Below are 14,734 nucleotides of genomic sequence, written 5' to 3' on the forward strand. Positions count from 1 at the left end.
TTACATACACAATCTCGAGGAAAGAAAATCTGCTTCTTTAAATTACACGTTTCGCTGCCCTTTAATTCGCCGCGATTGCATGCATGTAGTCTGAAAAATGATTGCAAGCCAAAGTGGCTCGAATGCACGTAGTATGTACACATAGGGCGCATACGGCATGTACCCCGTCGTCGGAGGGGAGGGTAAGTGGAAAATCGATGGGGAAGGCTCGCCGCGCCAGCCGACTGGTAACAGGTGTTGCCAACAGCTTTGCAGATCGATGTGCCGCGACGGGGCGAGTCTGAGGCCATGCGGCACCACGGCAAGGGTGGCAGCCACCCCTGCGGCGCACGCGCCCCGACCCCCACCCCCGAGAAACAACCCCTCCACGCCAACAATCCGACGCCGGCCTGGTGTGGCACGCAGACAGGCGAGTTGAGTTGCTTGCTGAAACAGGGGGTGCTTTTTCTTACAGGTTTGTATGGCCAGTGCTGATCCACCCACCCTTGGCCGCCGAAACCGCCGAATCGTGCCGAATTTTCAACGTCCGTGTTGTGCCGACGCCCGTTCGTCATTTTCGCCGCACCCGAACGGCGATTTCCACCCCCGCCGAGGGCAGATCGAAGTTGTTCCGATTTCTCCCTTCTTCTCACCCTCTTCTCTTCTCTGCTGTCGCCGGCGGTAGTAGTGGCAGTAGTTTCTCCCCCGAACTGTCCGTCGCGGTTTCAACCCCGGATCGAAAATTCGGCACTGATGTTCCCCTTCTTTTTCAACCCTGAAGAAATTTTGATTTTTAGATTTTTATTTTTATTAAAATTTTGGCCGCTTATTTGTCGACTTGGCTAATCCGACTGATTGCGTGTGTGCAGTGTGCCGATTGGTGAAGAGGATTTCGGTCGGGGCCGTGGACAACAGGTGGGCCACCCACTCAGACACATCCGCTCGCTGCACTTCGCACTCCGCCCGCCACTGCACTTGTTGCGCCCTTCATCATGCCTCGCTGTTACATGGTCAAGAAGCCCAAATACCAGGCGTCGGCCCGCGACTGTTGGACACCGCAAGAGCCCCAAGCGCCCGTCAGCCCCACCGAGGGCTGCATCGCGCCCCCAAGTCCCTCGGGGGAGAGCAGCACGCACCACTTCTACCGACCGCTCACCTCGGTCACCCCCTCGCAACACAGTGAGTACACTTTTTGATTTTATCTCGCGCGAAAATCGATACAAATAAATATACCTGCTTAACTGCGATCTTAGCAAAAGGGGAAAAAGTGTAGAATAAATCTAATAATTAAGTTATCCAAATATTTGAGCATACAAACTAAATTTTTCAAACTTGATTATAATTTTATATATTACATTCTAATTAAAAAGAAGGATGAGTACAGAAGATTAAGTTAATTAATAAATTTTATAACACTTGTAATTTATAATAAAAATTTAAAGCAACATTTTTTCATTTAATTAAATTTCATTGTTTTATTTTTTGTTTTAAGTAATTGCAATAAAATTATTAACGTTTTCTGATGATTTTCGTCTATTTTTGTTTTCTATATTATTTATAAAATTTGATTTTAGTTATCATGTTAATGAGCAAAAGTAAAATAAATATAATTCTCTCGTTTGTGATGTCACCATAAGTTTGAAGACCTTCAGATTATGTTTTTGAGCTAGGATGCTTTCCTACAGTTCTTTTTATATAGTTCATTTAATACGTTATATTAAAAAAAAATTACTGCATTCAGTTGGACACGTATTTTGGAACTCAAAACTTTCCTTATTTGCGTGCAAGCAAAGCGCGCCGTCGTTTATTGACACGAAGCTTTGGTGTGTGGGTTGATTATGAGAGAGGGGCGACAACATGCGATAAATTCACAAGACGAGAGCAGGGCCCTTTGATTTCGTGCTCTGGCAATTTGGACGTCATCGCGACGCTCGTCATTAGCGAGGGCTACACACACGGCTAAATATTATTTGAGTCGGCAAATGGGATTATAATTGCCGAGCATTAACATAAAATTTCAATCGAGCTGCGCCACTCGAGTTATGGATTGCTTTCGGCCGTTCTGAAAGAGATGCAGAGATAACGAAGCGAAAGAGCTCTTGAGGCTTTGCACCCTCGAGAGAGTGACAATAATATAAGCATATTGAAAAATGTGAGACACCTTTCATAAAATATCATTTTGGAATTCCTCTGAATTTTTTTCTTTTTGTGGCTTGAATATTAAGAAATTCTTAGGTAAGAGAACAAGAAGGCATACTATTTGAAATGCTAAAGAGCGTAGGCATTCAAGAATGCAGAGCATGTCTGCGAAACTCTGGGAGGGCCGCGCGCTGCTAAATAATTTTTTGTTCCCGGACTCGCTGCTGCCATGATGATGCATAGTTTTTGTGTGGCATGCTTAATGTATTCTCATCAGCGAGGCAGCCATAGTGTGAGCCAGCCAGCGACCCTCCACTTTGCATCAATATCTTTCACTGGCAGCGCCATACATTATAACAACCCACCGACCTTTTTATTATACATGCATGCATGCAGAGAGCGCGCGCTCGCTGCTCGAGGGCACACATCTCGTGCCGCCGTCGGCTTTTTACGGAGAGCATCGGTCGAACTTTACATCATTACCATAAAAGGTGGACATGACTCATTCAAACGGCACTGCACACTTTTGACCCGTCGCTCCACTCGCACACCTTGATCATAAATTCGCCCGTAAAACGGGCAACCCGCCCCATTCGACATACTTGTAAATTATGCAAAATCACTGAGGCGCCGCCACCAATTATTCGCTTTCAATATTTTTTTGGAATTTCCGTAGGCTTTTTGCCGCGCGTCCGTGCCCAGCAGGTTGCATACTTGATGATTCCTAAGGGCTTAGCAAAGAGTTTGGCGCCTTATAATGAGCCGTCGCGCACAACTTCTTGTCCCTCACCCTAATGGAAAAGCATTGCGAGCGCGGTTGTGTATCGGTCGAGATTCGCTTCGGGAGGGTGAAACTTTTAATTGGGGGTTAAGTACTTCAAATCTGATTATGTTCGGCGGATACTTAATGAGCAGTGCCAAAACGTGCTTTGAATCATGAACTTATGATTCATTCATGTAATACCATTTTGAATCAAACGATAATATTAATATTTTACAAATTTTAATATACATTGCCTCATAAGCATACAAAATGAAATTTATTTTACCTTTTTAATGAGATAATCAGAACATGTACGATTTAATATTTTTTTTTTTTTTTGCAATAAGATAATTTTTTTTAAATAATTTATAAAGGCGGTAGCAAAATTATTTTTAGGCACGTGGTTTTGTTTAAATGCAATACAAATAAATTGCAAACTTTGCACTAATTTTATAAATAACTTGAATTATAAATTAAATTTTTTTTTTAAAATGATTTATAATTCGAAAATATTAATAACCAAGCCGTAATAATGGTAATTTTATCTAATAAATTATTTCATTTTTTTCATTTTTGATTATTGTTCTCTTCAAACTAATTAGCACAGCTTTTGCAAGCTTTCACTGTTTAGTGAATATATATGAATCACTATTACACTACAACACATTATTTGAAAACGCTTTTATAACTCGCAGCTCACACATTCACCAAAGATCAAAGTTATCAGTTTTCATAATATTGAAAAAGCCCACACGTAACTCCGCGCATCGGCAGTCAGCTTCATGGCAACACATTAACAATAAAAACGTCAGGCGCCTGTAAACGCGAGCGGCCGATTAAAAAGCGTCAAATGACAAACAATCGAACGCAATCGCGGCGCTCCGTGCGAAACTCGTTATGCCTCCGTATCCACCCGGTGCACACTCTCATTAAAGTGTTATTTCATGCGGAGAGAGAAATCATACAGGTGTGATTAAATTTCTGTTTGCGCTGCCGCCACCAACGCTTTGCCGCTGCAGTTTTGTTTCACGAGTGTGTTTCCCCGGCGCTAATGATACACACACGAAAAACTGCCGAGCCATTCGTGCTGGAAAAGCTGCACGGAATCCGCAAGTGGTCGCATGTTGGGCCGGTATATAAATGGCTTTTTTGTCATAACTTGAGTGATCATCGCACCTAGATATGGCAGACCTGCCCAGTATAATGTTCGTAATTGCACCCGCTGCTGGCCAATGGTTAAAGAACTTGCTGTAATTGCAAAAAAAAATTACAATTGTTTTAATTCAAGGACTTTATCTCATCTGCTATAATATAAAACGTTCATAGTGATTTCAACGACGATTTCTTTTGTTATTTTGATATGAATTCCGTTGAATAAGGGTGCCATTCATTAAATTTAGTTCAAATTTTTATTATTTTTTTTTTCAACAATTTACTTAAATTGATTTGGGAAATAAATACTTCAATATTAAGACCTAGAAAAATTATAAAATCATATAAACTAAAATTTGATCAATTTCTCGGAATGGGAAAATGTTTTTAATCATTAAGTTTATTTGAATTTATTTATAAAAAAAAGTTTTCCGCCCTTACATTTCTTTGAAGTTGTGAGGTGTTGACAAAAACAGAAACCTGTTGACCTATGTAAAAGTTTGCGATTGCTTATGGAAAACTGTTCGGTTTTCATTCTTCTCAGAAGGAAACGGATCCGCGCGGTTAGTGTCGTAGGAATCCACTGCGGAGTGTTTGCCAGACGGAGAAATTCGCATTTTCCGGGCACACCTGTTAACCAAGCGTATTTTTCTCAAGCGCTTCTCTCTCTCTCTTGAGTTCGGATATATCCAGGGTCTAATCTGGTGAAAGCAGCTATCTGCATTCGAGGAGGCCGCATTCCGAGAGGGTGATTTACTACGGCCGGAAAAGCAAGCGAGCGAGCTAGTATGTGTGTGTGTGTGTTTTGCAGGCGCCATTTTGTATTAAATAGAACATGCAAGCAAGCAAGGAAAAGAGGAGCAGGGAATATATTTACTGCCGAGCAGCCAACCAACACATCTCGTCGTCTTCTTTTTTCGGCCTTCTTGTGAAATATTTAGACCATGTCACATATCAGCCTCAACTGCATGCTGTGCCGCCGCCGCTCTATAAAACATGTGAGAAAAAAGAAAGAGAGGGTCGCGCATTCGAGAAAGCGAACGGCTGAAAAAACATTTCATATATATTAAACTCGGCTGTTCTAGGTCTGCGCCGATATTTTGTTTTCGCGCACCCGAATTGCCGGCGACGCTGCGGCGGCGGCGCAACTCCATTAACACTTGATTTGATTATTAATTGATTTCCACCCTCCCACGCGCAAACGAAAGAGCGCGCCGCGTTTTTCAGGCTTAGCTTTGTTTGCCGGCGTGGAAAGTTTGGAGGGTTCCGTTTTGGGTTTATTTGTGGAGGTGTCATATAAACGGTGGCGGAGAATATCGACCCGCGCCTTTTTTCGCAGCTATAATTTTCATTCGAAGGGCTATTTCCTGCGGGTTCCAGCAAGAGGAAAACAATATAAAAATAAATCTGTAAAGTTTATTCCAAACACAACAGTTTTGATGTATATTAACGTGTCACAATTTGATTGCCTTGCCTCATTTCATATGAAATAACTTTTTTGTTTAACTTTTTGCTACTGGAGATTTGAAGAATGAAGATTGTTTAAAAACTATTTAAGATATTGAAAAAATTTCACTTGTTTTCAGTTATAAAATAAACGTTGTTTACTTCTCCAAGAAACATGAAACAAACAGCCTGTTTTTTTATTTTATAAATAAAAAATATTATTTAGCAGGTTTATTTTATTAATATATCTTTTTCTTTAAAAAGTAAATTGTTTTATTATTGCGCTTTTGATTTTTAAAATTTATTATTTTATATCATTTGTATAATTTTTTTAACCAGTTCTTTCTTTTCTTAGTATACATATAACAACATTTTTATAATTATATTGCATGGTTAATTATAAATAAATCTATATTCCGATTATCTTGGTTCTGAACGTTATTGTAAAATAAATAATTTTCCTCTAATATCACCCAAGATCAATTGACAATTACAAATCTAATTTCTCTTGTTATAAAAGTGTTCAAATAAATTGAACGCTTAAAGTGAATTATTTTTAAATTTGTTTCGCTGCCTTTGGATGAAAAATCATCAAAACTTTTTCTCTCCAGTTTTGTTTTTTGATGATTAGGTATTAGAAAAAAAATATTATTCTCTGCTTTCATATTAAAGAGATTATTTTATACCTACTTGATAATTTGAGACAACTAGAGCTAAAGTGGAGGTAAGGAAATAATTATTGCCAGTTGGTGGAGGGCAGAAAAAGCTCAGAGCGCGTACCAGGAAAAGGGCGCACCGCAATTACATAAAACAATTTCCAGAAAGACTAATCAGACGAGAGTGGAGCCTTTTGCGCACGTCCGTCCGTCCGTCCAGCGTGCAATTTACTTAATTATGGAATTATGTTGTTGGCCCTCTCGACGTGCGTGCGCTGCAGTGTGTGACGCTCGAGCCAAGATTTCACAGTGCGTGTAATAATCGCAGGCACACAATGCCTGCCCTGATGAAGACGGGTGTGAGTGTGTGCTGAATATTTGCGCTAAACATCCAGCGCCAGCCAGCACTAATGAGAATGTGCCGGATATTCAGCGCGGCACTAGTTGACTTTCCTTTTTAAATAAAAAATAATGAGCTCGGGCCGTATGCTACATTGTGTGCCGCTCCACAGTCATGGCTGGCGCCCTTTCTCTTTGTTATTCCCCATGCAAAAAGCGATGAGATAAAAATTGTAATGCAAAATAAGGCAGCCCGAATTCGCGTCACGTGACACTCGCAAATCCGCACTGGGACTAATTTGAGCGCTGCTTTCCAAGCCACACTCGCGCCTGTCTCGAGCCAATTTGAAAATTTTTTGTATATGAAAAAAACGCACACTTCTTCTTTGATAATAACGGACGGGATTCGTCAAGGGCCGCTTGCTTCAATTCTATGCATTTCTTATTCAGATTTGGAAGTGCGCTCGTAATTGGTGATGAGAGCACCGAGTTGCCCCGTTCAAAGACGAGAATCTTTTCGAGTGGCCCTTCACGATTGTGCCGCACGAGAGAAATATTTCACCCTCCTTATGCAAAGTTTGACAAGATGACTGCCGCGTATCATATTGGAGGGCCCCGAGGCGTGTTTTATTGCGTCCGCAAACAAATTAAATCGCCCTCTTCAATCATGAGAGCGACGAGCCTTCCACTATTACTCGAAGCGGAAAGAAAAAATGGGAAAAGTTTTTATCATAATTTCTATGGATGTTATTAATTTTTTGATCATAATACACAATATAATGCGCATATTTAATTAAAAACAAACAATCAAATTACAAAAGTTAGCAAATTTAAACAATGAATGAAAACAATTATTTAATTGTAATTTCTGATTTTTTTTTAACAAAACAAATACTATAATATATTTAATAAAACAATAACTTTATCTACCAAATTCATTTTGTTTGGTAGCAAATAAATAATTTTTGATTTTATAATTCTTTTTAAAAAAAAAATTCATTCAAAATTTGTGCTGGAAAGTTTCTGTCATTAGTTTAACTTTAAAACATTCTATTCAAGACAAGCAAAATTTTCAGAAAATTTAAACAAAAAATGCTTTTTTCATTAATATAATAGGAAAGTATTCAGATGCCCATTTGAACTAAAATTAAATCAAATCTGGGCAAAGAATTTTATTAGAAAAAAATCAAGCACCCCAGTGTGATATCTTGAGAGAAAAACAAGGGGAGAGAGACGTACGCACAAATTCCAAAGTTTCCAGCCGAGTTATTAAATTATTTCCGAGGCATTAAGAAAACGGCAAAAAGATACGCGCGAGCTGCTCTTCTCTTTTTCATTCTCTTTCCGTCTCGTGCTCTCTGATGATGAAATTGATGCAAAAATATTACCACTGCTGGCAAGCAGATAGGAGGATGGAAGGGAGGCTTAAATTTTTTCGCCAGATCAATAACGTATCAAGCTCTCTTCGCGGGCGGCACGTTCGCATTTTTATTTGGCGAGGGCTTTCGAAAGTTTAATCTAAAAGTTGAGCGCGCCCGAGAGAGCGAGCGTGGGCGAGAGATGGATTTCTATATATATTTTCTGCATGACTGATTGTATATTTATGATCAACAGGTTTCTTTGTGCGTCGCGCACACAAAAGTTGGGAAATCGTGGGCAAAAAACAGTGGCAGAGCCAGGGCGAAACGGACAAAGAGAGAAACCGTTTAAAATACAATCGCAGCACCACCGCCTCTCTCTTTGCTTGCTCGGAAAACAAAACGTTTTCTCTCTTTCTGCCTGACAACTAATGCACAATTTCCTCTTTCGTTCTTTTTCCAGCAATCTGTAATATCAAAAGATTGCTTTCAATAGCTCTAGGCGCCGGCACAAAAAGAGGAGGAAAGTTCAGCTCTGCGTGAAATTATTTTCAAAAGTTGCGTCTCAAAGGGCGTATCATGAAATGAATGTGTTGAAATGTACAAACAAAACCAGACTTTATTGAAATGTATCTGTTCTTGTTTTGCAACAAGTGGCTTTTATAATGAGGATTTCCAATAAATCAAAAGTTTTCATTTGAGATTATAGCAAAAAAATATCAATTAAAAAAGTATTTACAGGCATTAACAAGGACCAATAGAGAATTTTTTTCATGTTTCCAAATTGATTTTTAAAATTCAACAGTTTGCAAATTTTGATCAATAAATTTCAATAAACATTTTAATTTTCCGGCAAAATTACATAAAATAATTCCCAAGATATTATGTAAATTTTCAAAAAATTAACATAAAAAAAACTTGACCTCTCTCAGGGCTTTTTATTAAATCAGGGAAAAGGAAAACTTGTGAATTTTGTATTCATATCTAACTTTCTACGCAGGCTAATTTCTTGATGAATAATCGAATATATATTTTATTTTTGTAGGAAATATTGTTGAATATTTCTGGATAAAAATATAATGCTCGTGGAATTTTATAAAAAAAAAAAAAGTGATAAATCTTTTTTTAATAAATGAGTCCACATTGCCATCATTGTTGAGAACAGGCATATTTGAAAAGGAATTTCCTTCTTTCTTCAAACACCAATTTTGAGCAATCAGGTTATCAATTTCCGGTGGCACGAAATTAAAAATCGGAACAGCGAGGGCTTTCATTAAGCACCCACTCCGTCGCATCAATTGCGTGCACAGGAGAGCAAACAAAGAGACGGCGGGCGCGTCGGTGAGAGGGAAATTAATTGGAATTGAAATCGGGGCCCATTATGTTGAAAGAGAGAGGAGATGATATCGAACAATCAACTCTGCTGCATTTACCGGAACCATAATAAATAATGGAATGCCTTTTGGCATTCAAAATCTGACCGGTGGGGCCACGAAATTCCAATTTGGAGCTCGTTGAAAATTTATCGGCCCCTCCTGACTGACTCAGATTTTCGCGAATAAATCCTCTTTCTTTTATGAGAGCAGCCCTCTTCTTTCAGCACCGATGATAATACCTCTCGGCTGTTATTTTTTTTCACGTGCCCTCCAAGCGCATGCAATGTTAGTTTTTTTACGGCCGTGCGCGTTTCTTTGTTGCAGTATAAAAAGATCAATAAATTTTGCTCTTTTGTTTGCGCTGGTGACTGCCACTTGTCTATTATATCGAGTTCTTTTCATCTGGCAGTCGGTGCCTTCCTCGGCGCGCCATTGTTCGCGCCGGGTGCGTGTAAATACGAACACCTGACATTCGCACAGGAAGCAAAATAAAGCGTCATTTATTTATTATTCACGCTGCCCTAGCTCTGTCTCTCTCTCGCGCGCTCACGTGGAGAAAAGCGAGCGCTGCGAATTTCACTTTCGTCGGTCCTTTATTGCGCGCTGCAGGCACTCAATGCCGCCGAGGATAATTCCGCCGTTGCCGTGAAAATTCCCAAATGTTTTGCCACCTGTTTGCGGCCGAAAATTCCTTTCCGCGTGCCTGATTCTGAATCGGAACTGCCAATCACTTTGAAAAATGTTCCCTTAACAATGCACGAGGAAAGTCGATTTGAGAATTAATTTGTGTTTTCAAAAGGAACGTCCCTCAATTGAATGCTCTTGCTTCAAACCAAAATACAGGTTGGTAGAAGCAAAAGCTTTTTTAATTTTGAAAGGATGTAATTTATAATTTTAATCATTGATATTTGTTTCTTAAAATAACTCGCAACAGAGACCCATGGAATAGTAATTTCTTTGGATAATTAAGGAGCTACATCGTTTTTATTTATTTTATTGTCTCTATTTAATGCATACAGATTATATAATCCTCTGTAAGTTCTTGGTGCATTCTTCAATAATGTATCTAAATTAAGGGAAAAAAAATAAAAAAATTTAATAATACATTGAACTCATTAAAAAAAAATTAAAAGACATCAAAGTAAATAACATTATTGTACTAAAAGTTTTATTGAATAATATTAAAAATACATTTTGTCTTATTGTTTTAAAAATGTTTTTTTTTTTATTCTTTAAATATCTTAATTCTTGCTTGCACCAAAAAAAGCTGTAGTTATGTTTTATTATCAGAACTGAAACACCTTTGTCATTTGCAATGTCACATAATATTTTTAAATCAAGTGCAAAAAATTATCCTAATTTTCATCGGATCGCAGACAAGGTGTCAGTTGTTGAGCAACTAATTTAAATAAAAAACAGAATTTTATTGCATACTGAAAACACTCCTATTTATCTGAATTAAAATCATCGTTAAAAGTTCCTAGTAATTATTAACTTTTCTTGCGAAGAAAAGCTTTGCTGACGGTTCATAAAAGCAAACAGTAAAACCAAATCTCTTTTGAATAAACATTCCCCTTTTTACAAGCAAATGTATACCTTTTTGATATAATCTGTTCGCCGCATTTTACAATCCTGAAGTGGACGAACAAGGAAAATAATGAAATGTGTACGCCTGCAAGCGAAGAGGAAGAGGGAGATTAACATCAAACGGAAAAGAATATCCAGGTGGGCCGCAGCAGCCGAAATATTGACCGGTGGAATTTTTCCGCAAGACTGCGGCGGCAATTTTTTGCCGATCAAAGGGCGGCTGGCATTCAGTCAAAGACCGACAAAGCCACTTTTCCGTCGGCGTGCAAGAAGCCATGCATGCAAAATCTCCATGGTAACAATCAAAAATACGAAAATACGCCACCGGGAAGTTTTATCTGGGGGCTAATTTCATTGCTCATGCGAACCATTTTGAACGAAAACGCACAGAGCCGCGTTGATAAATGCCGTGCACGGAAAACGGATGAGAACGCAAACACGTGTCTTCTTTTGTGCGCCAGAGATACGGGAGAAAAAAATCAGCCGCTCTCATCAATAACTGCTCTCCAGAGTTAAACAAACTTAAGTTCTTCCTTTTTGCGCTGAGAAATAGGAAAAAAGTGCGAAACTGCCGCCATTGTTGCCGCTTTTCCCATCTCTGTTTGATGTTGGCGGATTTTGCTTTGAAGTCGATCTAGTTTAGTTAGTGCTTTGCAATAAAAAATTCACCTCTCTAGCGAGCGACAAGGTGGATTAATTAAACGCACACGTACATCTGCACGCTTAATTAATTCGTCAAGCAAGCTCGCGTCGCTTTCTCAGATTGATTTTGCTTACACATCTTATATACCGTGCGCGTCTGTAATCAGGAGTGAAATTCAGTCTCATATACGTGCCTTTAATTTGAAATCGCCCTCTAAATGATGCATCCTATTTCCTTTGACGTCACGAGAGAGGAGAGACGCGTTCAGCCAGATCAGATTTACGGCTTTTGCGTTATGATTTCACACATGAAGAACGCCGTTGACAAGCCAAAATAGATGAAAAAAAGTCCTTACCTTGCTACTCCAGTTGCTTGGGAGTGCTCAAGAGGCGTCGAAATGCACTTTGAAAAGAAAAAAAATGCAAATAAAAATATTATATATTGGCAAAATAATTTGAAATAAAAAAATTAAACTAAAAAAGTGAAAATTTTGTATTTTTTTGGTAGCATAATATGTACTTAGTTAAATTAAGATACTGTGTTTAAACACTAAACAATGAGGGAAATTTATAAATAAATATGTATAAGATCCTTTCACGCATTTTTTTGAACAGAGGTGGTAGGAATAGCTGAGGATAATTTTCCTATAAACTCTGAGATGCTGGTAAAACGTATTCAAAAGTTGACTAACTATAGAAGGTACGTTATTGATGCCATATTTCGTGTATCTCAAAATTTTATTTAGCAAACTTTGCAAATTTTTAAAATAATTTTTTTTAAGTATATGATTACGTTCTGCACATTTGAATGATATAAAACAAGTCCTCAAATTATTCATTACACCAAAGTTTCTATAATAGTTTCTATAAATTTAGTCCTTGTCAGCAATGCTCTATGTGGCCTTAGCAGTTTTAGTCATTAACTTTTAACGCTATGTATGACTCTCTGGCAGCGGATCCTCTAACACGACCGCACACAGCCATTTATCTGGGCGCATTAGTGTGTAGTGTTGCCAAATTTAATTAAACACAGAGGCCTCGACATCTTGCACCGGATCTCGGCGAGGTGATCAAATTTAGTGCGGACACAAACGTATTTTAATGCCTGCGCGTGGATTTGATATTATTAAGGCTGGTGGCTGCAGAATAACGACACGGCACGCGATATACAACTTTCATAAAGAGCAGCACATGGAAGTACTAACGTATACAATAATGGCAACCGCACGATAAAAAAAAATTGCACACATCTCACTGTGCGTTTCTTTGTTCATATTTTTACGACACCCGTTGGTAATTGATCCGGCCCACGTTTTTCTCCCCCGCTGCATTATTTTATTTCACACACACAACAGTGTGTTGTTCCGGTTTTACAATCTCTTTCATATCTGCGGATTCTCTCTCATGATGCGTGCGTAAAAATATAGATTTACGGACGGACGATATAATTTTTATTGCGGCAATAAATCTTAATCTCAACTTTAGTCGCTATTACGCGGCACGCGCTTTATCAAATTTAATCAATCTCCGCGCCCACCACACATCGACGGGAAGACTTGCGACGGAGATTCGCTCTCATTCATTGGCCGCCGCCGTTGTTTCCGCCTCGGCCCAATTTTCCAATGATCGTAAAACGCGCGCCACCGCCGAGCAATTTTATTATTCTAAACAGGCGTCGCGCGATATTTGTTAAGTGTATGTGCCCGGAATTCGGGATGAAAACTGTCACGTGAATTTCTGCGCCGAGCTCTTTTTCGTGTGCCGTTAAAGTTGTGCGGGGGCTTCGTTTTGCCATGCTTACATGCACGAGAATTCAACGCAAAAGAGTTTTACATGGAAAATTGGAGGCAATTTGCAAATTCGCAGAAGCTCTTTTGGAAATTAAATTGGAGTTTGCCTTTTAAAGGGCAAACTTTGTTAATATTTATAGCTTTTAATTATTCGTTTAAAAATTCATCACTTTAATTGCATGTAAATTTTAATATTTGAATTTTAAATAACACACATAAAAATAAATCTTTTTTATTTGGAGATCTTTTTAGATTAAAATGGAAAAAATGAGAATTTAGAAATAATATTATTATATTTAGTACATAACATAATTATCGATAATTTTATCACTCTAAATCTTGGAGATGAATGCTATATGAAATATAATATTGGATTGCCAAAAATATTTTCAAGACCAATCATCGATTTGCCAATTTTTTGCTAGAAATCAGAAAGCATTGTTTTTAAAACATTCTCAGCAAAATTAAAAAGAAAGAGTAAAATATATCATATATATTTCAATTGAATTGCCAATTTATAAAATTTTTGCAAACTTTCCTTTTCAAAACTTTTTTAAATTCAATTCAATCTGGGGCAAAAGTGTATTTTGAGTTCTTAATTTTGCTTGTACATTTCTAATTGTGGTGCAGTCTAGAATAAAAATTACTCTATGATGAATTTAGATTCTAAGGAAAATAGATCATTTATGTTAGAGCTTCCCATTTTAGTGAAAATAAATCGACAGCAAGGACATTATTTCCATTCCGGGCAGCTCTCCGCTGTCAGACGAAAGCATCTCTCGCGCCGAAATAGCGCCAGCAGCAGTGGCGGGGATGAGCATAATAGCCTGTAAAAGTATCGAGCGAACTGCAGCAGGCAACAACTCACATCGGCGCGCAAATCCAGAGCATACACAGAGTATACCTCAAGGCCTGCAGTTTCAAAGTCACTGCAGATGAGCGCCAGACGTGCATGCAATGTCGTTATGCTCGCAAATATTATGCACATGGCGTGCACAATACGTCTGGCCCAGATAGCAGCGAAACAAACAATGCTCGTTACGCGAGTAACGGACGAAAAAGTAGCTAGTTGGTATGCACCACTCGTCTTGCCGCGCGGATGAATCATTTGGCCGGATCGGGGCCAATGGCGTTTGGTCCCGCACCAAATTACGCCATTATCGCCGCCATAAAAGTGGACCAATTCCAAGCCGGCCGTAAATCGTCGGCTTGATTTCCAGCCAAAAGGGTCAATGCAATTATATTCTGTATATATACCTCCATGTTCCGCTCTGCAAATATAAAATAATAATAATAATAATAATAATATTCGTTATATGAAATTAATCTCAGAAGCGGAACTGTAATAAAGTTTGCAAGAGAGAGAGAGCGCAACTTGAGAGATAAGAAAGGAAGAGTAGCAACATCAAAGGAAGCGCGGCCAACGAGTGGATGGATATTATATCAGCTAATAATACAGCGCAGCTCCTTTTTGTAATAAAAGTGTATTATTTGCTCCTTTCTGGCT

At 38.6% G+C, this 14,734-nt stretch overlaps 1 protein-coding gene across 1 annotated transcript in view; it reads left to right on the top strand.

Moving 5' to 3' along the window:
* Nucleotides 1–410: 410 nt before the first annotated feature.
* LOC132197637 (transcriptional repressor scratch 2-like) overlaps nucleotides 411–14,734 on the top strand; it is a 46,732-nt gene continuing 32,408 nt past the window's right edge. Inside the window, exons 1-2 of the mRNA XM_059621037.1 lie at nucleotides 411–454; nucleotides 849–1,158. Of these exons, the coding sequence (XP_059477020.1) occupies nucleotides 972–1,158 (187 nt within the window). The 5' untranslated portion in view covers nucleotides 411–454; nucleotides 849–971. The remainder of the gene's footprint in view (nucleotides 455–848; nucleotides 1,159–14,734) is intronic.

The sequence above is a fragment of the Neocloeon triangulifer genome, unplaced genomic scaffold (genome assembly GCF_031216515.1).
Source record: "Neocloeon triangulifer isolate White Clay Creek 2 clone unplaced genomic scaffold, ASM3121651v1 ptg000012l, whole genome shotgun sequence".
Lineage (NCBI taxonomy): Eukaryota > Metazoa > Arthropoda > Insecta > Ephemeroptera > Baetidae > Neocloeon > Neocloeon triangulifer.